General features: G+C 44.4%; 1 protein-coding gene across 1 annotated transcript; it reads right to left on the minus strand.

Annotated features, from left to right (window-relative positions):
* Positions 1–4369: 4369 nt before the first annotated feature.
* On the minus strand, positions 4370–9643 carry LOC117060201 (NXPE family member 2-like). Its single transcript, XM_033172379.1, has 5 exons — positions 9430–9643; positions 8166–8865; positions 7338–7396; positions 6777–6992; positions 4370–4975 (listed from the first exon to the last, which is right to left on the minus strand). Exons 1-5 carry the CDS (start codon positions 9497–9499, stop codon positions 4440–4442), a joined length of 1581 nt encoding a protein of 526 aa, XP_033028270.1. The 5' UTR covers positions 9500–9643; the 3' UTR covers positions 4370–4439.
* Between the last annotated feature and the right edge of the window lie 13993 nt (positions 9644–23636).

The following is a 23636-nucleotide window of genomic DNA, read 5'->3' on the forward strand; positions in this document are numbered from 1 at the left end:
AACAAAACCACCACACAATGGCTGAAAATGTAATGAAAGATTTACTGGAACATTCTTCAAAAACACCAATGTTCCTTCAACTAAGCCACATGATAAACAGAGCCATGTACAGGTATAGGTCATACAACTGAATACATAATATACGATAAAATGTTCACGCAACTGAACCATTCAGCAGTAGGTTGGGTATAGCAACAAAATCTTAATGCCACCAAAAAGTTCACAAATAGTTGATGGTGAAATGACGGTAGAATTCTTCAGAGTTTAGAAGTGTACATGCGAGTCTTGCAAAATCACCACCCAGATGAAATCAACAAAAATGGCAAGGAAAAAAGGAAAGAAAGAAAACCTGTCTTCCGGATTACTCACAGGTTTCACTGTATAGCTTCATCAGTTGTGTACAATGTAAACAATACCCAAATCTATATATATAAAATGCAAGTGTCTCTGCGTCCGTGTGTCTCTGGGTTTGCGCAACTGAGCATGTGCCCCAGGGACACAGGGATTGGAGCAGAGAGACATCGGGCCACGAGCAGCGTCGGCAGTTCAAGCGGGGCGGTTTAAATGGAACGCCGGCGCTGCAGAGGACGAGGGGAAGCCGAAGAGGGAGGTCACGCTGCTGCTCCCGCCGCTACAAGGAGAGCCTGTTGCTGCTGACCCCCTCCTGCCCCGTTGGCCTGCATGGCGCTGCTGCCTCTCCTCCACCCCCGACCACCCGCTAAAGCAGGCTTTGGCAGGCGGGCGGGGGGGGGGCAAGCAGGGCTTCTCCGCTAATGCAGAGAAAGCCCTGCTTGCCTCTCCTCCACCCCCCGACCACCCGCTAAAGCAGGCTTTGGCAGGCGGGTGGGGGGCAGGGGGGAAATCAGGGCTTCTCCGCTAATGCAGAGAAAGCCCTGCTTGCCTCTCCTCCACCCCCCGACCACCCGCTAAAGCAGGCTTTGGCAGGGGGGTGGGGGGCGGGGCAGGCAAGCAGGGCTTCTCCGTTAAAGCAGAGAAAGCCCTGCTTGCCTCTCCTCCACCCCCCGACCACCCGCTAAAGCAGGCTTTGGCAGGGGGGTGGGGGGCGGGGCGGGCAAGCAGGGCTTCTCCGTTAAAGCAGAGAAAGCCCTGCTTGCCTCTCCTCCACCCCCCGACCACCCGCTAAAGCAGGCTTTGGCAAGCGGGTGGGGGGCAGGGGGGCAATCAGGGCTTCTCCGCTAATGCAGAGAAAGCCCTGCTTGCCTCTCCTCCACCCCCCGACCACCCGCTAAAGCAGGCTTTGGCAGGGGGGTGGGGGGCGGGGCGGGCAAGCAGGGCTTCTCCGTTAAAGCAGAGAAAGCCCTGCTTGCCTCTCCTCCACCCCCCGACCACCCGCTAAAGCAGGCTTTGGCAGGGGGGTGGGGGGCGGGGCGGGCAAGCAGGGCTTCTCCGTTAAAGCGGAGAAGCCCTGCTTGCCTCTCCTCCACCCCCCCGACCACCCGCTAAAGCAGGCTTTGGCAGGGGGGTGGGGGTGGGGCGCCAGCCCCCTCCACATATATTCTAGCGCCCGTTTTTTTAACGGGCTTAAACCACTAGTTACAATATAACATATTACATAAATAGTACAAAAATGTTTACATAATACCATATAACATCTTACCAGGTTAAACATTGTGATCAGCACAACACAGGCACAGCTTAGTGAAAAGGCAAACTACAGCACTTAAATATATCAATGGGTAAATGAAATCAATTAGTGTAGAATTGCTTTCTTAAAGGTACAACAACTCTTCTCTAGGAACCATGAAACCTAAATATAACATCCTAAATCAAACTCTGTGTTGAGGCCCTTGGGATGGAGAGTATCAAGTTCAAATAAAAAATTGTACTCTTTCTGTAATAGCACTCTGCGTATGTCAGTAGTTCTAAAAGGAAGTTTTTTTGGAGTCCATAAGATGAAAAAACTTAAATCATCCTCAGTATGAGCTGCTGACTGAAAGTGTTGGACCAAGGGAGCGTCCAAACATTTATTGAATATTTTGGACCTATGTTCTGATATCCTAGTTCTAACTGCACGTGTAGTGCTTCCTATATATAGAAGACCACAATCACATCATATCCAATATATACAACTAGTGGTTTAAGCCCGTTAAGTTAACAGGCGCTAAAACATATGTGGCAGGCAGGCAGAGGGATCGCCAGCCCAGCCTGTGAGGCAATGGCGGCAGCAGTGGGGTTTTTCCCTGGGCCTGGGGGGAGCCTGCCTCCCTGCCTCTTGTACATGGACTCCAGGCCGGCAGGCGCGAGGGGGGTGCTGCGGTGGGAGGCCTCGGCGGACAGGGTGTGTGTGCCGGTGCCCGCCCGCCGGCTCATTCTCCCTCCGCTGCTGCCGCTGAGGGTGGGGTGACAGAGCTGCCGAGCGGGTCTCTCCCTGCCTGCCTGCCAGGCGGTCCTGGCTGCGCCAGAGGCCGCCACCGCCCGGTGGGGTCTGGACGGAGGAGGCCGGCCGGCGGCATCACCATGAAGGAATGCGAGTACCGGCAGATTCCGCCGGGAACCCCGGCCGCTCCTCCTTCCGTGGAGCCTCCGGCGCCGGCAGCCCCTTCCGTGGCAGCCGCCACCACCCCAGCACATGGGCGCCACCGCAAGTGGGAAGTCTTCCCCAGGCGCAACCGCTTCTACTGCGGAGGCCGCGTCATGCTGGCCCGGCACAGCGGCGTCTTCCTTCTCACGCTCGGCCTCATCGTGGTCACCAGCGGCCTCTTCTTCGCCTTCGAGTGAGTCCGTGAGTGAAGGAGCGGAGAAGCCCAGGCTGGGGGACGGGGGGACACCCAACCCACCCAACAACCCCTCCTGCTTTTTGACATTTATTTCCTTCCTTCCAAAACCGTAACCTCGCTTTCCAAACCCAGCCCCCAAAAGGGTCGCAGCCCATCCCGACTCTAAGGGAAAACCCAGGAAGAGGCGTGAGCAGCCATTTCTACCTCCACTGCTTCCTGGTTGCTTTTGGCACCATGTTTTCTTTTGCGCTCCAAGTGTCCGCGGCAGCGGCAGTGTGGCCTCCCTTCTCGGCCTCCCCTCGGCCTCTGGAGCTCCGGCGTTCTGATTCAACCGCCCTGCTTCAACTGCCGCTGCTGCTCCCGGCCTGATCTCTCTGCTCCAATCCCTGTGTCCATGGGGCACATGCGCAGTAGCGCAAACCCAGAGACACAGGGACTGGACGCAGAGACACTTGGGTTTTATATATATAGATTTCTTGTGGAGCAGTTAGAAAATTATTGTAAAACTATCTGTTTACCATTGAGCATATTAGTGAAAGATTTAACAGGTAACACAAATTTACAACATGAACAATGGCTGCATCTGAAATGTCCTTTAAAAGCTCCACACTGATCTTCATGTTTATACTCTAATGCATCTCTGTGTGTCAGGACGTCCCTAAAGGATCTAGTTCTCTTGCCCAAGATAGGTAAATTTTCACATCCTGAAACGCTAGAAATGATATGCCAATGGTTTTTGATAATTTTCTCAATGGACGAAGATAAATGGTTATATTCAATAGTAGGAAAAATCCTATTATGTAGATTCTTGGGTTTGGGTACTAACAGATTCTGTCTAGGCTTTCTGGATAACACTTTGAGGATAGCCCCTGTCTTTCAATGCAGAGGAGAGTGACGCAGCATGTTGGAAAAAAATCTGATTCTAAAGATGAATTTCTTTTTAGTCTAATGTATTGACTAAAAGGGAGACTGTTTTTTAAATGAAAAGTATGATTGGAATGATAATGCAATAATGAATTTTTATCTGTAGGTTTGCGGAACGGACGTATATTAATGATTGATTCATTAGCAGAAGTAACAAAAAATAACTCAACATCTACAAAAGGAATACTATTAACACTCATCTTGCCACTAAACCTCAACGCTGCATCACATTGGTTCAACCAAATATCAAACTCAAGAAATATATCCTTATCTATAACAAATATCAAATCATCAATAAACCTGTGATAGGCCAGAATATGTTTCTTAAAGAGATTACAATTGCTCAGAATGTACTGTAAATCAAAAAAAGCATGTAAATACATACATGCAAGAGAAGGAGCGCACCGGGAACCCATTGTGACTCCTCTGCATTGTATATAGAACTGATCTTTGAAATGGAAAAAAAATATTATCTAGAATGATATCCAACAGGTCAAGTAAAAAATGAACAGGGGGATCAGATTGATTATTGTCATGAAGGATATGCTCAACCAAAGAACGCAATTTGTCTAGTGGTACATTGGTATATAGGGCTTCAACATCCCAAGTTGCCAAAATGGATCCCTGAGGGACAACGAGGCCTTCAATCACAGAAATGAAGTGTTGAGTGTCTTTAATATACGATGCTGTCACCAGCCTAGCAGTCACCAGCCTAGCAGCCACAAATGGAACAGGCAAGACGGTTCTCTCTGTTGATCATAAGGGCCAAGGTCATTCTTAACAGAGGTATGTTAGAAACAACACGATTTGGCTCCAAACCACTTGTTCTGGTGGGTGAATTTTGTTTGTATTATAGGCAATAGTCATGTCCCAGGCATCAATTACGCCAACCCTGAGACCTTGAAAAATGTATTTCATGGCAAGGTACTGGGCATAGCCATGGAAGTCGCCAAATCGCTCTGTGTCTGCATTCATTTCTCGGATATTCTCTGTTTTGACAATGACTTTGGTGTCAGGGCTTCTCAGGAGAAGGCGCTCAATGGCGCGGCGAATGTTTACAACCCTTCGCACAAAGAGATCCATGGGGAATGGTCTGAAGTGCTGACCTATAGCAATGACGATGGCTGTGTCGCTGTCCCCTGCTACTTGGTCGATTTCCCGAGCAACGTAATTCAAATCTTTGACTGAATAGAAGGACTTTGTCACAAGGGGGTACCCATGTTTTTTCCACTGGATGAATGTGTTCCTCTCCAGGTCCAAAGCCACATGTGTCTTGAAGACTGGAACGCTTTGGTGATCAAAGTACTTCAACGCTAACAAAGAAGAGGTTGGAAAGAGGAAATGAAATATTTGAATAGGAATGTTTTGAAAACTAATAGCAAGGAAGTTCTGATGGTTCCAAGGGAGAGCTTTTCTTTTTTATAATATTTTTATTAGTTTTTAATTACAATATTTCAATAATAGCCTCATTATAACAATGCCAAATCATAATACAATTACTAATACCAACCATTCAGATGCCAAATTATATAATTTAGGTGCCCCCCATGTGCTAGAATTGATGGTTTGATTATTTACTTTATTTCTGCATTCCAAAATCTTATTAATTTCAATTACACTCCAGTCAAAATAACAATCCCTTATACAATAACTGCAATATTAATGCCTTCTATTCGTATCGACACATTAAATGATTTATAAATCAACAGGTGAATCATTCAAACTATATCCTTGTTCTTCCTGTGTGTGGCAAATATTCTGTCCGTGGCGTTTCTTCCTGTCCTTATAAAATGTTATGTCTATCTTTTCCTGGTTGTTGCTGTTCTCCATCATGCCTTGGGTGAAGCTATTATCCCATTGTTGTTTCAGAAGGGATAACGTTTCTGCCCTACATGTCTTGATCTGCCAAGGGTCCAACAACATTCCCTCCCCCAAAATTATTCAGAGCACTTGAGCTCATGCACAATATTAGGTAGTCAGGTCCAAGAGTCCATAACTTAGTGGCAGAGCACTTGCTTAGCAAACAGATGGTTCCAGATACTTTAACTGGAAATGTCAAGGATTGTGTCTTATGTAAGAAGGCAGGGAAACTCCTCTCTACTGAAGACCCTGGAAAGCCAATGTTAATCAGGAGGCATGGATGGGTCTTATCTTTGTCCAGTAGGCTATATTACAACTGTTCAAAAGTCATAGGTTTCTACACACACCGTCCTCTCCATCTGGGCAAGCAATAGGCAATATCTCAGAGCTCAAGGAAACATTTCAGCTAGGCAAAAGCACTGGAGGAGAGCACTGAGTGGGAACATTGAGGGGTGTGGCCTGGGGAGGAGAGCAACATGGGCCAGATAGATAGGACTAAAGGGCTGCATCCAGCTCCAAGGCTGGAGGGACCCCAACCCCACTTGATAGAATGATGGCTATTTATTATTTTACTCTTCCTCAATTGTTGAATGACTCTCTTCTTCTTTTCTAGCATGAACCTGCCTGCTAAATAATTGTTATAATTCTCATGCTTCATTGGCTCTAAGACTTCCAGTTTCTAAGCAATTTGTTATTTGGATTGTCTTTGTCTTGATTTTGATGATTGGGTTAATTTGGTTTTACAAGCTTTGTTTGGCCTACTATGAGCTTAATCCAACAAGGTATTTCTTATACCAGCATGAGGCTAGAGTTTCAAGTGTTGCAGCAAGTGTAGTTTTGAATTGTATCAAAGCAATCTGAAAACTGCGGCTAACGCCGCAGAATTACAGAGCTTTCTTTGTGTACCTATGGAGGGCTGCATTTCTTAAACCCAGTGTTCTTCAATTTGTGTCATTGGCTAAGTTGGCTGGGCATGATGGGAGTTGTAGTTTGACAACATCTGAGGACCTGAGGCTTAAACTACAGCCCCCTCCTCCCACATTCTGCAAAGCAAGCTGCTTTGGAAACTTAAGAAACTGCCCGTTGCAATTGATGATAGGTCTTGGGGATCTGCTGTTCAAAGGAGGGTGTAGTCCAAAATTTTAAACTGGGAAGGAAGGAAGGAAGGAAGGAAGGAAGGAAGGAAGGAAGGAAGGAAAACAACATTTTGGATCTCAGCAGAAGTGTGAAAATCCAAACCCAGCCAAGACGTACTTGTCACTCTCTTGGTAAGGTAAGAAATCCATTGAAATGATGTTGAATCCCCCATGAGATAAATCATTTTGCTCTTCAGGCTGGCACGGATCTTATCCAAAGTGCTGAAATTGTGGACAGAGCAAAATTCTGGGTGCCAGGTGTTGTGCAAAACATAGCCGCTGGGGACAGGAGAAGCCATCCCAATCCTGCACTTGTCTCTCGTCACGTTACTCGCTGAAGAAATATAACAAATGAGAGGATGAAGAAGGAAGTAGTTGCTGATACCTCCTCTGACCACACAAGACCCCTGCAGGAAGTGATTAGATATTCAAATTCTCATCTTTGTTGGGAATCAAGTCATCCTAAGCAATAACTGAATTTTCTCCCTTGCATTATTCTTCCCATGACCTCTCTCTCTTGCCCCTTTCAAACTCTTCCTCCCATCATCTTTTTTCAAATAGTCCTGTTCTTGCCACATTGCACCTCAGTCTTACAATGCCAATTAAAAATACAGGCCCTGCCTCAATTTCGGCATTTGTTGCATTCAAGTTATGACCAGAACCAGATAGTCTAGCTTACTTTTGCAGGGCATGACACGAATGTTCCCGAAATTCTGAGGGATCTCAATTCCAACACTGGACATTCAAGAAAGAGAAAATACTCATTAGAAAAGCAAATGACAACAAATCAGGTTTTTACACACCTAAATGGCTACTGCTGGAAACTCAACACTGGAGCCAAGCTTCCATTGGAAGGGGAGTGGGAACGCCTCTGTTTGTAACTGTTTTGATAACTAAACTTAGGAAAGGAGATGGGAGCACTTTCCCCTGTTTTCCGAAGCCACTTGCAGATCCTCTATGTGTCCCTTTTTCCCAGGGACAGTCCCGGATTTACAGAAGCTGTCTGGGTTTCTGATTTGATCTCAGAATGTCCTGCTTTTCCTTAGGACATCCTTATTTTCATGGGAGAAATGTTGGAGGGCATGGAGTTATGCAACCCCTGAGCTAATGTTTTATTTTTTTAATGTTTAATGTTTTATTATGTTTTTATATGTGTTGGAAGCCACCCAGTGCGTTTGGGGCAACCCAGTCAGATGGGCAGGGTATAAATAATAAAATTATTATTATTATTATTATTATTATTATTATTATTATTATTATTATTATTATAGAATAGGACATCCCTATTTTCATTGGAGAAATGTTGGAGGGTGTGCACTTAATGATATGTGAAGAAACCTTCCCTGGTTCTGAAAATGGATGAAACGAGCAAGATTTTCTTCCCAGCATGGCCAGTAGAGATGATAAGACATCATCACTCAGATTTTGTTTTCAAATAACATTTTAGAGGATCCCAGAGGAGTTTTCAGTACTTCCCTAAGATAAAGCATTTGAACAGCAAAGAATGTACCTTTTTAAAAGTCTCTTTTCCATGGCTGTGAAGTATGAGATGGGGCTGTTGTTGGACTTCAGCTGGATGAAAGCTTCACATGGCACATGCTTTGGTTTCACACAGTAAAAGGCCTCCTGGTCTCGCTCATCTAGATACTCGCACAGTTCTGCATTTGTGGTCTTGTTAAATCCACATTCAGTGAAGACATCTAACGTTTCATTTAAAAATTTGCCTGTGAAAACTATTTTGTCGTAGCCCCTCTTCCTTGCAGCCCACAGTGCTGAAACTCCTTCACTGGGGTGGATGAGCATGAGGGATACTTTAACACTGCCAGCCCAGAATAAAGTGAAATTGACCAGGTATGTCCCATTCCTATAGTCTGTGATGTGTCCGGAAGCTCCAGCCCTAAGACTTGAAGAGAAGATCCTTGCTCGTAAGAAGTCTCCTCCGTATTCCTTCCTCTTACCCAAGTAGTTGTATAAATCCAGTCGAACCATCAAATACTCGCCAACACAATAAGAGTCTTTGTAGTTTAAGATGGTGGCCTTGCTGTTCTTAGCACTTGTGGTGGTATTTATATCCATGAAAGTCATGCTGGGCATCAGGTTGTCTAGTTTTCTAAGGACAGCTTTAATTTCTTCGTCATTTTTTGCCCATTCCATTCTAGTATGTCTTGAGGTTCCATCTTTCATTGGCCAAAGTTCACTCCTGCTGTCTGTGATTGAAGCATTTAATAGGTATTAAAAAGGAATCTACCTTAGTGCATCTAGCCCAGTATTATGGTCTGTCTGTGTATTGGTGCAGATTCTGCATGGCCTCAAGCAGATGGTTTTTCACATTAGCTGCTACTTTGTCCTTTTAATGGGAAATGTTGCGCATTCATCCTAGGTCAGGGGTCAGCAAACTTTTTCAGCAGGGGGCCAGTCCCTCAGACCTTGTGGGGGGCCGGACTATTTTTTTTTTTGGGGGGGGGTGCATTTTAAATAAAAGGACACATTCTACTCATGTAAAAACATGCTGATTCCCGGAGCACCCATGGGCTGGATCCTGCCCCTGGGCCTTAGTTTGCCTACCCATGTCCTAGGTCTTACTGTTCTACCACCAAGTTGCAATCCCTCCATCATCTTAAAAATGTTTTAATTTACAAGCATCTGGGAAACAGAGGAAGGGAATAAGCTGCACCACATATTTTCTTGATTGCGAAATTAACATTGTTCACAATGTGTTGTGTTGATATAATGCTTGGTGTGGTTATGAACATTAACAAGAAAATGCTTACCAATACCTGTAGGAACTTCACTTTCTTTAAATTGCTTCACAAGGCCTCCAAAGATGGTAAACTTGAGCATGGAATTAAAAATAAACAATTTCAAGGGTGAGCAGAGAGATACTGCCTCAGCTCCAATGGGTTCATTTGCAGCAAATTGGAAATGATGAAACAAAAATGTGGGTTCTTCCCTAGCTCCCAAAAATCATTTCTCATCCTGAATCACCAAACAGAGGGGTGGGGGAAGTTTATTCTCAGGCCACTTATATCTAGAGGCAGAATCGAGCTAATACCCTCACAATTCAATGGCAATATATTTGTGGAAACAGGCACTGAATGATAGATTCCCACTGTCCTTTCAAGGACAGTTATAACTTGCTCAATAGATACATATATACATCTTCAGGCTGGATTTGGCTAAACTGTGAAAGCATAGGAGGGGTTGTTTCAAAGGGGTGAACTGGCACAATGTAACAAGAGATGTTCAGTATGGTGATGGGCAAAAATGTCAACTTTGTTTTTTAAGAGGAGCTTAATGAGCAGCTTAATGAGTCCCTACCTTGCATCTCTGGCTCATGTGAGCAGGAATGGCGCGAGCGGGGGGGGGGGGGCTTGCTCAGCTGAGGCAGAGCTTTCACATGGTCAACCATTAGCCAGGAGGCTGAAGAGCCTCAGCTAAGCCTTGCTGCACCTCCAACTCGCAAGAAGACCCTTTCCAGAGCTCGTAGTGGATGTCCCCTTTGGGCTCCTGGGAGGGTCTCCTCATGAATCGGAGGCACAGTGGGGCTTTGCTGAGGCTGGTCAGGTATCTCCCTCCACTTCCAAGGCCCAACTGAGAGGTGCCGGTACACCGTTCTGGCATGTTCTGGCTGGGGGGGGGGGGAGAGGAAGCCCTGGTAAAATTGCTACATTTGTAGCATACATTTAATCTCTTATTATAATGACTGTAGTTTTTCCATCACATTGCCATTCAACAGTGTGTGTGTGTGTGTGTGTGTGTGTGTGTGTATATCTCCTATATAATAAAGTGCAAGTGTCTCTGCGTCCAGTCCCTGTGTCCGCGGGATTGCGCTACTGCGCATGTGCCCCACGGACAGCTGTTGGGACTTGGAACGCGAGACTTCGGGCGGCCGGGCGAAACTGTTGAAGCGGCGGGTGTGCGCGGGCACATGGCAGGCGCTCGCTCGCGTGGACGTATTTCTAAGCGGCAGCGGCGGTTACAAGTGGCGGCGGGTGAGCAGTCTGTTTTTAAAAATGCTTCACCACATATGTTCTAGCGCCCGTTAATTTAACGGGTTTAAAGCACTAGTGTGTGTGTGTATATATATATATATATGTATATATGTGTGTGTGTGTGTGTGTGTGTGTGTGTATATATATATATATATATATATATATATATATATATATATTCCTACCTACAAAGATTTCACTTCATGCATCTGATGAAATGAGCTTAGATCCACAGAAGTCTATGCTGCAATGAATTTGCTAGTTTCTTAAGGCGCTGATTTGATTTGTTTTTTGCGGCTCCAGATTAACATGGCCATAACTCTGGGAACTCTAAATTAATATCGTGGTCAAAACTATCCCCCCCCCTCATTTATTTATTTAAGTTCCAGTTGAGATGCTCACTTTATGTTTAAGAGTCACCAGGCACTAAACACATATTGGATGTGACTGTTGGGATATTTGTACACGCCGAGCTGCAAAAGCAACAGCGAGGCCAGTGTAACATGTGTCTGTTTTTATCCTGTGAGAAAGCCAGCAGTCCTATATTCTTTCTCACACATCTGATGTTATTGTACTTTCCTTTCAGTTCTGGCTCGAGAGATGCTAGATGCTCTTATGCACAGCTCTGAGTATCTGAGCTGGCTAGCAGAGACATATTCTGCATTTACCTATAATAAATAGTTTAGCCTAATCAATGGCTTGTGTGTGTTGTTCTTCAAACTGGGGAACAATCACATATTGAATGTGCCACCGGTCTCGCGTAGCCGGGAATGTGCACAAGGCTTTGTTCCAGGTTCGGGGCAGTCTCACAACTGGAGCAGGGGCAGGGAGTGACCCTCTTTCTTTCTTTCTTTTTAAACCCTCTTTAAGACACTTTACTGTATATTCCACTCTTTTGCTTTGCCAACATTTTTTTTTTCATAGAAAAAACTGGGTGAGGAATGATTCCTACCTTGGTCTCCATTCTGTGGAAGGTGTAGCTGAAGACAATGATTGTTCCCAGGACAAGGGCCAATAAAGTTGGCGGCCTCAGGATCGGCAATAAAATCATTCTGATCAGCTGTGTGAGAGGAGAGAGTTACTCTTGATTTCAACTCTTATCGCTGTAGCATATCTGAATGTTGCTTTAAGACTGAAGGGGAACTCAAGCAGTGAATAGAAATTCATGGTAAGAACCAAATTCATTTTTACATGCTTGAGTTCTCTCTGCTGCGGATACATTACTACCCTCTGCAGAACCTTTCTCCCAAAAGAAGCACCAGAAGAAGAAACAAAATTTAAAAGAAAACTTCCTTCCAGTAGCACCTTAGAGACCAGCTAAGTTTGTTCTTGGTATGAGCAGGGGTAGGCAACCTAAGGCCCTTGGGCCGGATGTGGCTCAATCGTTGTTTCCTGCTGCTCCAGAGAAGCGGACACAGGGCAATGGATTCAAACTACAAGAAAGAAGATTGCACCTAAACATTAGGAAGAACTTCCTGACAGTGAGAGCTGTTTGGCAGTGGAATTTGCTACCAAGGAGTGTGGTGGAGTCTCCTTCTTTGGAGGTCTTTAAGCAGAGGCTTGACAGCCATCTGTCAGGAATGCTTTGATGGTGTTTCCTGCTTGGCAGGGGGTTGGACTGGATGGCCCTTGTGGTCTCTTCCAACTCGATGATTCTATGATTCTCAATCCGGCTCATGGACAGTCCGGGAATCAGCGTGTTTTTACATGAGTAGAATGTGTCCTTTTATTTAAAATGCATCTCTGGATTATTTGTGGGGCATAGGAATTCGTTCATTTTTTTCTCCTAAATATAGTCCGGCCCACAAGGTGGTCTGAGGGATGGTGGATCGGCCCACGGCTGAAAAAGGTTGCTGAACCCTGGGTATGAGCTTTCGTGTGCATGGAGTTGGGCCTCGGAGGTTGCAGCCTCTCCTTCTGCTTGCCCGCTCTCCAAGGGAGGAGAGCCAACAGGATGCTCTCTCACAGCCACAGTCCTTGCTGAGCACACATTCCCATTACTAACATTTGTGTAAGGTTTTGTTATAAGAATTTTAAGGTCATATGTATATATATATAATAGATGTTCATAACTGTACCAAGCAAACACATACAAATATTTAAACCACATGTCTGAAACCCACAGAAAAGTCCTGAAACCATTTTCTCTTTCCCAAAATGACCTCAAATATTTCTCTGCAAGGTCTAAGGAAATGGGAAAAAACTCCCCATTGTCTCTTTGCTCACAAATCCTGCCTTAAGGGCACATTTAAGGTGTGAATAAGGTGAGCCTGTGACCTGGATTTGGGAATTAAGTAGTTATGATAACAAAAGAGTGGCCAAAACCCAGATAATGCAATCAGGTAACCTGCCAGACAGGAGATAATACACTCAGGAGTCTGTTTTAGACCTCCCCCTGTGATGTATGTATGATGTTTCTGAGGGTGGTCTGGAGTTTGAGGGTGGACAATTTCAAAAGTCTATATGAGGGTGGGCACACCTTTGTTCTGGGTTCCTCCTCTTTCCTGCTGGTGGTGCTTTGCTTCTCAATATTCTCTTGTTGGTCTTTGTTATTTTCTCCTTCTGAAACAGAACCTATAAAAGAATAGAAATAGAAATAACAGAAATACTTTATTGTCACTGTACCACTTCTTTACGGTGAGATTAAATTAGCCCCCCCCCAAAAAATCTCCCAGTCCATGTGTCACCACTATATGTGCTATCGTAGGACCACCAACCTCAAATATCAGCTGCAATGTTGCTGTCTTCCATTCAGCAGCCTCACGGCCCATGGGTAGAAACTGTTCTTTAACGTGTTGGTGTGGCTTATCATGCTTCTATATCTCCTGCCTGTTGTCTTTGTCCATGGAGTTTTCTTGGCAGGGATACTGGAGTAGCTTGCCAGTTCCTTCTCCAGGTGGAAACAGCAAACTATGGCAAGTGCTTAAAGAAATGGGAGTGCCTGATCACCTCATCCATCTCCTGAGAAATCTCTATGTGGGACAAGAAGCTACAGTTAGAACTGGATATGGAATAACTGATTGGTTCAAAATTGGGAAAGGAGTACGACAAGGCTGTATATTGTCTCCCTGCTTATTTAACTTATATGCAGAATTCATCATGGAAAAGGCTGGGCTGGATGAATTCCAAACTGGAATTAAAATTGCTGGAAAAAATATCAACAACCTCAGATACACTGATGATACAACTTTGATGGCAGAAAGTGAGGAGGAATTAAAGAACCTTTTAATGAGGGTGAAAGAGGAGAGTGCAAAATATGGTCTGAAGCTCAACATCAAAAAAACTAAGATCATGGCCACTGGTCCCATCACCTCCTGGCAAATAGAAGGGGAAGAAATGGAGGCAGTGAGAGATTTCACTTTCTTGGGTTCCATGATCACTGCAGATGGTGACAGCAGTCACGAAATTAGAAGACGCCTGCTTCTTGGGAGAAAAGCAATGACAAACCTAGACAGCATCTTAAAAAGCAAATACATCACCCTGCCGACAAAGGTCCGTATAGTTAAAGCTATGGTTTTCCCAGTAGTAATGTACGGAAGTGAGAGCTGGACCATAAAGAAGGCTGATCGCCGAAGAATTGATGCTTTTGAATTATGGTGCTGGAGGAGACTCTTGAGAGTCCCATGGACTGCAAGAAGATCAAACCTATCCATTCTTAAAGAAATCAGCCCTGAGTGCTCACTAGAAGGACAGATCCTGAAGTTGAGGCTCCAGTACTTTGGCCACCTCATGAGAAGGGAAGACATCCTGGAAAAGACCCTGATGTTGGGAAAGATGGAGGGCACAAGGAGAAGGGGACGATAGAGGATGAGGTGGTTGGACAGTGTTCTCGAAGCTTCTAACATGAGTTTGGCCAAACTGCGAGAGGCAGTGAAGGATAGGCGTGCCTGGCGTGCTCTGGTCCATGGGGTCACGAAGAGTTGGACACAACTGAACGACTGAACAACAACAACAACAATATCTCCTGCCCGAGGGCAGGAGATTAAAAAGGACTCTATATGGGCTCTTTGGTACCCCATAAGGGAAAAGGAGCAGGGTTTTTTTTCCCTCTTAACAGTTTGTAAATACAGAGTTGATGGACACTGATCTTCTTCAGTAGCAGCTATGATTAAGATGAGCACAGTTCAGTACCAATGCACTTTGGCTGAGATTTTTGCAGGCTGTAGAACACAATGTTTGCAGATCCAAACAGGAGTTCATATGCACCGTGTTGCCAACGGCGGGGTGAGGGTGGGGAGGAGATTGAGTAATCTGTTCTTGTTGGGCACAGAGAGGCGAGAAACTGGGTGAGAGGTTATAATTTGGGGAGAAGACCAAAATCCAGGAAACCAATCACAAAGTGACAGGTGGATCAAAGGCAATGAGCTGAAAGAACAGAGAGGAGGAAGGAACTAAGTCAGTGCAAGAGATTAGGGGTGGAGGGAACAGTGGAGCTAGAGGAACCAAGTAAGAGAAGAAGGGACAAGGACCAGAGGAGAAACTGGACCCAGGGTCGGACCTGACACTTTTGCTTGCAAGCTAGGATGACGTTCCATGCAAGAACCAATTGCTTTGCATTTGTTGTTCTTTCCTTTGTGGATACTTGTTGGGGCTTTTCATATATTAAAAACAAACAAAAAACTCACCTCCTTTGAACTTGTCTGATATAGCACTGCTTGGTTGAGATGACAGGATCAGTGCAATGGGATCCAGGACAGCAGTAGACTAGGACCCCAGTTGAAGAGTGACTGAGGCCTCCTCCTTATAAAATATCTCATAAAAATCCCAACAGCTGCATCATTTTGGAGCTATTTGGAAGCTAGATCTTAATGCTAGTCCTCTTAGAATTCTGGTGCTCACTGCAGAAGGATCTCAGGGAAGAAGGAATGAAAGGAGACGTGTGGACTTTTGGCTTGAAAAGATTCCCTGCCACCACCTTTAACAAATTCCCTCTGTCACAAGAAGGAAGTTGGCTAAAGAGATTTCCCTGTCACCAGGAGACTTGCATATACCAGTACATGTGGATGTTTGGTATTTCTTTTATTTATACAGCAGTTTCTACCACACCCTTCTAACGCAGAAGACAGTGATAGCCATCACAGTTCCCTCCAAATGGCGTTGGACTGGAACTCCCGTCATCAGCCTGACCAGTGGGCATAGAAGCCAACTCCTAGTGGTTGAGGTCCCTTCAGCCCCCCCATAAAATCTTTGAGGGGGCTGGGCCCCTGCAAATTTGAGGGGCATTGTCACTCAAATGCATACCCTCCAACATTCTCCGATGAACATACGGATGTCCTATTCCCTAATAGTAATAATAAAATAATTAATTTTATTATTTCTACCCTGCCCATCTTACTGGGTTGCCCCAGCCACTCTTGGTGGCTTCCAACATATATAAGAGCATAATAAAACATTAAAAGACTTCCCTATACAGGGCTGTCTTCAGATGGTTTGGAGGTCTGATAATTCCATACTCTCCAACATTTCTCCCATGAAAATAGGGATGTCTTAAGGAAAAACGCTCCTTCATGGATCACTGCCTTGTCGTGGCGAAGGGGCTTCAATAACTATGGGAAGCTATGAGCTATGCCGTGCAGGGCCACCCAAGATGGACAGGTCATAGCGGAGAATTTAGACTAAATGTGATCCACCTGGAGAAGGAACTGGCAAGCCACTCCAGTATCCCTGCCAAGAAAACTCTATGGACAAAGACAACAGGCATATAAAAGTTATGGCGCTGGAAGATGAGCCCCTCAGGTCGGAAGGCATCTAACATGCTACTGAGGAAGTGCAGAGGACAAGTACAAGTAGATTCAGAGCTGATGAAGTGGCCGGGCCAAAGCCAAAAGGTCGCTCAGTTGCAGATATGCCTGGAAGCGAAAGGAAAGTCCAATGTTGTAAAGAAAAATATTGCATAGGAACCTGGAATGTAAGAACCATGAACCTTCGTAAGCTGGATGTGGTCAAAAATGAGATGGCGAGAATAAACATTGACATCCTGGGCATCAGTGAACTAAAATGGACGGGAATGGGTGAATTCAGTTCGGATGACTATCGTATCTACTACTGTGGGCAAGAATCCTGTAAAAGAAATGGAGTGGCCCTCATAGTCAACAAAAGGGTGGCGAAAGCTGCACTGGGAAGCAATCTCAAAAATGATAGAATGATCGTGATATGAATCCAAGGCAGACCTTTTAACATCACAGTAATCCAAGTTTATGCACCAACTACCGGTGCTGAAGAAACGGAAATTGACCAATTCTATGAAGACTTACAACACCTTATAGAAATGACACCAAAGAAGGATGTTCTTCTCATTATAGGGGATTGGAATGCTAAAGTAGGGAGTCAAGGGATAAAAGGAACAAATGGCAAGTTTGGCCTTGGAGTTCAAAACGAAGCAGGGCAAAATTGGAGATATGAAAGGAACATTTCATCCAAAGATTACCATAATAAAGGACAAAAGTGGGAAGGACCTAACAGAAGCAGAAGACATCAAGAAGAGGTGGCAAGAATACACAGAGGAATTATACCAGAAATATATGGAGGTCTCATACACCCTAGGTAGTGTGGTTGCTGACCTAGAGCCAGACATCCTGGAAAGTGAAGTCAAATGGGCCTTAGAAAGCACTTCTAATAACAAGGCCAGTGGAAGTGATGATATACCAGCTGAATTATTTAAAATTTTAAAGGATGATGCTGTTAAGGTGCTACACTCAATATGCCAGCAAGTTTGGAAAATGCAGCAGTGGCCAGAGGACTGGAGAAGATCAGTCTACATCCCAATCCCAAAGAAGGGCAGTGCCAAAGAATGCTCCAACTACCGCACAATTGCGCTCATTTCACACGCTAGCAAGGTTATGCTTAAAATTCTACAAGGCAGGCTTAAGCAGTATGTGGACCAAGAACTCCCAGAAGTGCAAGCTGGATTTCGAAGGGGCAGAGGAACTAGAGACCAAATTGCGAACATGCGCTGGATTATGGTCCGTATAGTTAAAGCTATGGTTTTTCCAGTAGTAATGTATGGAAGTGAGAGCTGGACCATAAAGAAGACTGATCGCCGAAGAATTGATGCTTTTGAATTACCGGAATGGTGCTGGAGGAGACTCTTGAGAGTCCCATGGACTGCAAAAAGATCAAGCTTATCCACCCTTAAAGAAATCAGCCTTGAGTGCTCACTGGAAGTGCAGATCCTGAAGTTGAGGCTCCAGTACTTTGGCCACCTCATGAGAAGAGAAGACTCCCTGGAAAAGACCCTGATGTTGGGAAAGATGGAGGGCACAAGGAGAAGATGACAACAGAGGATGAGATGGTTGGACAGTGTTCTTGAAGCGACTGGTATGAGTTTGGCCAAACTGCAGGAGGCAGTGGAGTGCCTGGCGTGCTCTGGTCCATGGGGTCATGAAGAGTCGGACATGACTGAATGACTGAACAACAACAACAAAGTCTAAACAGATGTATTTCACCACAAGCTTCCATGAACTTCTACTTCATCGGATGCCTGGTATGCTATCCTCCGCAGGCAGGGCGTAGAGAGAGAAATAAATGAAAGCAGTGAAGTCAGAGGGCAACCAAGTGCAAGGAAACTCATCAATTAGAAGGCAGAAAACGATGACTCAGTAGATTAGCTTTATTTCTATACTAAAGAACTTAGAAGGAGCCTATTGTTCTTTGCTGCCTAATAACTTTGCTCCCCTAAAATAATCTTCCATATAAACAGATGGTTCCCCTCTTTTCAATAACTGTAGTGCAGATGATCTCCATATTTTTCTAGGGGAAATAATGCTAAGAGTTTACTCTACAATAACTAGAAAGGAGTTAGCATACTCACTGCTTTATTTTAACCTGAACATTTGCAGAAATGGAGTGCAATGTACATATGCAAAACAACTGAAAGCCTGTAAAGAAGTGTAGCTGAGCTAAATATCTATTAGGCATAATTGTTTGGATCAATGTCCTAGTCTTTAGCTTGATGTGAGCACTGCCTCTTACTTTACATCTGATGTTTTGTGCTGCTCTCCCCTTTCCTCTGCAAAAATGACCCAGGTCCACCCTTGGGCATGTTGGGCAGGACACAACGGTGTTCTGCTCTCTGTACTGGGGCTTCTCAACCCCCCGCTTCCTGTGCTGGCCACCATATGTGTCCAGGGCCGGATTTAGTTTTGATGAGGCCCTAAGCTACTGAAGGTAACGGAGCCCTTTATATGTCCAGCTTTCCTTTGTGAACAACAAATTGTCACTGTATCATGTGTTGAATATATGCTATATGGTATCTAAAGCTAATGCTAGTAGGTATCCAAGAGGAACCAAGTAAGAGAAGAAGGGACAAGGACCAGAGGAGAAACTGGACCCGGGGTCAGACCTGACACTTTTGCTTGCAAGCTAGGATGCTGTTCCATGCAAGAACCAATTGCTTTGCATTTGTTGTTCTTTCCTTTGTGGGTACTTGTTGGGGCTTTTCATATATTAAAAACAAACAAAAAACTCACCTCCTTTGAACTTGTCTGATATAGCACTGCTTGGTTGAGATGACAGGATCAGTGCAATGGGATCCAGGACAGCAGTAGACTAGGACCCCAGTTGAAGAGTGACTGAGGCCTCCTCCTTATAAAATATCTCATAAAAATCCCAACAGCTGCATCATTATGGAGCTATTTGGAAGCTAGATCTTAATGCTAGTCCTCTTAGAATTCTGGTGCTCACTGCAGAAGGATCTCAGGGAATGAAAGGAGACGTGTGGACTTTTGGCTTGAAAAGGTTCCCTGCCTCCACCTTTAACAAATTCCCTCTGTCACAAGAAGGAAGTTGGCTAAAGAGATTTCCCTGTCACCAGGAGACTTGCATATACCAGTACATGTGGATATTTGGTATTTCTTTTATTTATACAGCAGTTTCTACCACGCCCTTCTAACGCAGAAGACAGCGATAGCCATCACAGTTCCCTCCAAATGGCGTTGGACTGGAACTCCCGTCATCAGCCTGACCAGTGGGCATAGAAGCCAACTCCTAGTGGTCGAGGTCCCTTCAGCCCTCCCCCCCTAAAATCTTTGAGGGAGCTGGGCCCCTGCAAATTTGATGGGCATTTTCACTCAAATGCATACCCTCCAACATTCTCCAAGGAACATAGGGATGTCCTAATAATAATAATAATAATAATAATAATAATAATAATAATAATAATAATTTATTTCTACCCCACCCATCTTACTGGGTTGCTCCAGCCACTCTGGGTGGCTTCCAACATATATAAGAGCATAATAAAACATTAAAAGACTTCCCTGTACAGCGCTGTCTTCAGATGGTTTGGAGGTCTGATAATTCCATACTCTCCAACATTTCTCCCATGAAAATAGGGATGTCTTAAGGAAAAGCGGGACATGCCAGGATCAAATCAGAACCTGGGACAGCTTCTGTATATTCAGGACTGTTTTTGGAAAATAGAGACACTTGGAGAGTCTGCAAATGTGATCAATTATGTGAGGCAGGGCTTACCTGCCCTCCTCCCAATATTTTATTCAAGTTGGCACCCCTGCCAGCGGGCATGCTGGCTGGGGCTGGTGGGAACTGGAGTCTCCAAATCTGGAGGCCACCCTGGCATAAACAGTACCCCAACAGTTATAAAAATAGGTAACAGAACAATATAAATCACAACAGAGGTAGACACAAGCAGATAAAATAGCATGTTTTAACACCACCAGCTACCTACCTGACCAGGCTGAAGCCTAGGATGGAACAAGAATGTCTTCACTCACCGGCAGAAGTGCATCAGAGAAGGGAAGTCACCCAAGCCTTGTGGGCCAGCCACTGCAAAGGTTCTGTTTCTGAACAGCCCCACAGTCTGTTATTGTGTGCTTGAGGTAAGACACAGGTAACGGCTTCCACCCCACACCCACCCAGTGTGGGCTGGCTGGTAGAGGAAGAGGCCCCCTGAGGCCCCTGAACCCAAGCTATTTACGGATTTAGCAGAAATGAATCACGAATATTTGGAATTGTGCCCAAAAGCAAATTGGCAAGCAGTGCAGGCATTGCTGAATCCATGTAACTTAAGCTGTGTTGACATGGCAGTTTATTCCCTTTTTACGACTGTTAATTTCCACATGACTGTTAATTTCCACATGACTGTATATTTAACAACAACAACAACAACAACAACAACAACTTTATTATTTATAACCCTCAATAATATATTCAAGGGGTCTGGATGCCTGCAAAGGTGAGGCCCATTGCCATTCGAATGCATACCTTTCAACATTTCTCTGATGAACACAGGGACATCCTATTCCGTAATAGTAATAGTAATAATCAAATTTATTATTTATACCACACCCATCTGACTGCATTGTCCCAACTACTCAGGGTGGCTTTCAACACATATCAAAGCATAATAAAATATTAAACATTAATAACTTTCTGGTACAAGGCCGCCTTCAGATGTCTTCAGTTGTATAGTTACCTATCTCCTTGACATCTGATGGGAGGGCGATTCACAGGGAGGGTGCCACTGCTGAGAAAGCCCTCTGCCTGGTTCCGTGTAACTTCATTTCACTTTTCACATGATGCAAAAACCAGTTTCAGAAGTATAGGGGCATTATAGTGATATAGTACATGTTGAGTCCAGAAAGCATGGGGCTAAATGTGTTTCCCACTTCTCCTGTGCTTCCTAGACATGGGTCTAAATGAAGTGGTTGCAATGGACAGGCAGGCTTAGACTTGCACACCTGTCACTACAGAGAGAGATCTTGCACTTTGCAGGGCTCAAAGACTGGGGCAGGGGTGTGGAGCGCTTTTGGGAAGAGGTATCTAAACATTTTTGAACCAAGGTTAGGCCTCATTTTCAATGCCAAGGCCGGATGCAGGTGAATAGAGTATTCCTGGACATGACTCTTCCTTTGCGCCAATCTACCTGGTGTTAGGGAAGGAGCTAAAGGATTGCAGATTCCTCATACCCAGTCTATATTTTGTCTTGAAATCCCAGAAAGCTACTACCTGTCTTTCTCAGTCCTACCTGGACATAATGGCCAGGATTGAACTTGGAACCTTCTGCATGCAAAGCAGATGCTTTGAGCGATGCCCCTTCTCCAAATTGACTTTTTCACCCCCTCCCCAATTTTGCCTCTGTCATTTTGTTTGTGTATTATCATATGCATTTCTATTATATAAAGAACCCAAAGTTTTCTGGGTGCTCTACAAAAGTTTAAGAACCACAAAGTCACTGCTCAAAATCTTAAAAGCCAAATACAATTGGATCCAGACGAAAAGGGAGACTGAGAGGGAACAGGAAATCAGGAGTAAGGAGGCTGTAATAATTCCATAGCAGCAGCAGTGGTAACAGTAGTAGTAATAATAATATTGAAATCATTATTAATAATAAAAGCAGTAATGATTCCTCTGACTTAAGGTTTGGGGCAGGGTGAAGATGAAAGTTTTGGAACATCCTGCTTCCGACAGCTTGTGTAAAGAGTTGCTGTTCAGTTCCTTGCAGGGCCAAAATACAACCTTGAGAAGAGACGCTGTTGTCAGTTTGTTGCCAGAAAAGCAATATGGCGTCTTGTGGCACCCTAAAGTCTAAACAGATGTATTTCACCACAAGCTTCCATGAACTTCTACTTCATCGGATGCCTGGTATGCTATCCTCCGCAAGGCAGGGCGTAGAGAGAGAAATAAATGAAAGCAGTGAAGTCAGAGGGCAACCAAGTGCAAGGAAACTCATCAATTAGAAGGCAAAAAACAATGACTCAGTAGATTAGCTTTATTTCTTTACTAAAGAACTTGGAAGGAGCCCATTGTTCTTTGCTGCCTAATAACTTTGCTCCCCTAAAATAATCTTCCATATAAACAGATGGTTCCCCTCTTTTCAATAACTGCAGTGCAGATGATCTCCATATTTTTCTAGGGAAAATAATGCTAAGAGTTTACTCTAAAATAACTAGAAACTAGAAAGGAGTTAGCACACTCACTGCTTTATTTTACCCTGAACATTTGCAGAAATGGAGTGAAATGTACGTATGCAAAACAACTGAAAGCCTGTAAAGAAGTGTAGCTGAGCTAAATATCTATTAGGCATAATTGTTTGGATCAATGTCCTAGTCTTTAGCTTGATGTGAGCACTGCCTCTTACAGTACTTTACATCTGATGTTTTGTGCTGCTCTCCCCTTTCCTCTGCAAAAATGACCCAGGTCCACCCTTGGGCATGTTGGGCAGGACACAAAGCTGTTCTGCTCTCTGTACTGGGGCTTCTCAACCCCCCACTTCCTGTGCTGGCCACCATGTGTCCAAGGCTGGATTTAGTTTTGATGAGGCCCTAAGCTACTGAAAGTATCGGGGCCCTTTATATATCCAGCTTTCCTTTGTCAACAACAAATTGTCACTGTATCTTGTGTTGAATATATGCTATATGGCTGGCATGTCCAACAGGTAGATCGTTATCTACCGGTAGATCACTGGACGTCTGCGGTAGATCACTGGCAGATCATTGGCTCCCACCAAAGAAGCTGAACAACTGTGGCTCCCCTAAAAAAGCTTCCTCCTTCCTAAAAAAAAAAAGCTCAACAACTTTGACCTGAACCCCCCCAAAAGGGGGTGGATCATTGCCAGTTTTTAACTCTGTGAGTAGATCACAGTCTCTTGGGAGTTGGCCACCCCTGCTATATGGTATCTAAAGTCATTTGCACATAACAAAATATGCATTTTATCAAAGTAATTGCTGAACTGAAATACAATTAAGAAGAAATATATTAATAGTGAAATAATTATTAAGCCCCCTATCCAAACAATGACTATCATCAGTGCAGATAAGAAAAAATTAATTTTAATTTTTATCATCTACAGTACTGTTTTATTTATGTTATAGTGCATTACATTGATTATTGCATTCATTTTATTGATCAATGGTCTCATTAGATAGTAAAATTCATGTTAAATTGCTGTTTTAGGGGTTGTTTTTGAAAGTCTGGAATGGATTAATCCATTTTGCATTACTTTCTATGGGAAAGCGCGCCTTGGTTTT

This window comes from Lacerta agilis, chromosome 15 (genome assembly GCF_009819535.1).
Source record: "Lacerta agilis isolate rLacAgi1 chromosome 15, rLacAgi1.pri, whole genome shotgun sequence".
In the NCBI taxonomy this organism is placed as follows: Eukaryota; Metazoa; Chordata; class Lepidosauria; order Squamata; family Lacertidae; genus Lacerta; species Lacerta agilis.

Coding starts and splice junctions, on each gene's coding strand:
- LOC117060201 (XM_033172379.1), bottom strand. CDS start 9,499: ATGCTCAAGTTTACCATCTTTGGAGGCCTTGTGAAGCAATTTAAAGAA. Junction 7,397..8,165: donor AAGAGACTTTTAAAAAGGTA/CATTCTTTGCTG, acceptor TTCTTGAATGTC/CAGTGTTGGAATTGAGATCC. Junction 6,993..7,337: donor TCGTGTCATGCCCTGCAAAA/GTAAGCTAGACT, acceptor ATATTTCTTCAG/CGAGTAACGTGACGAGAGAC.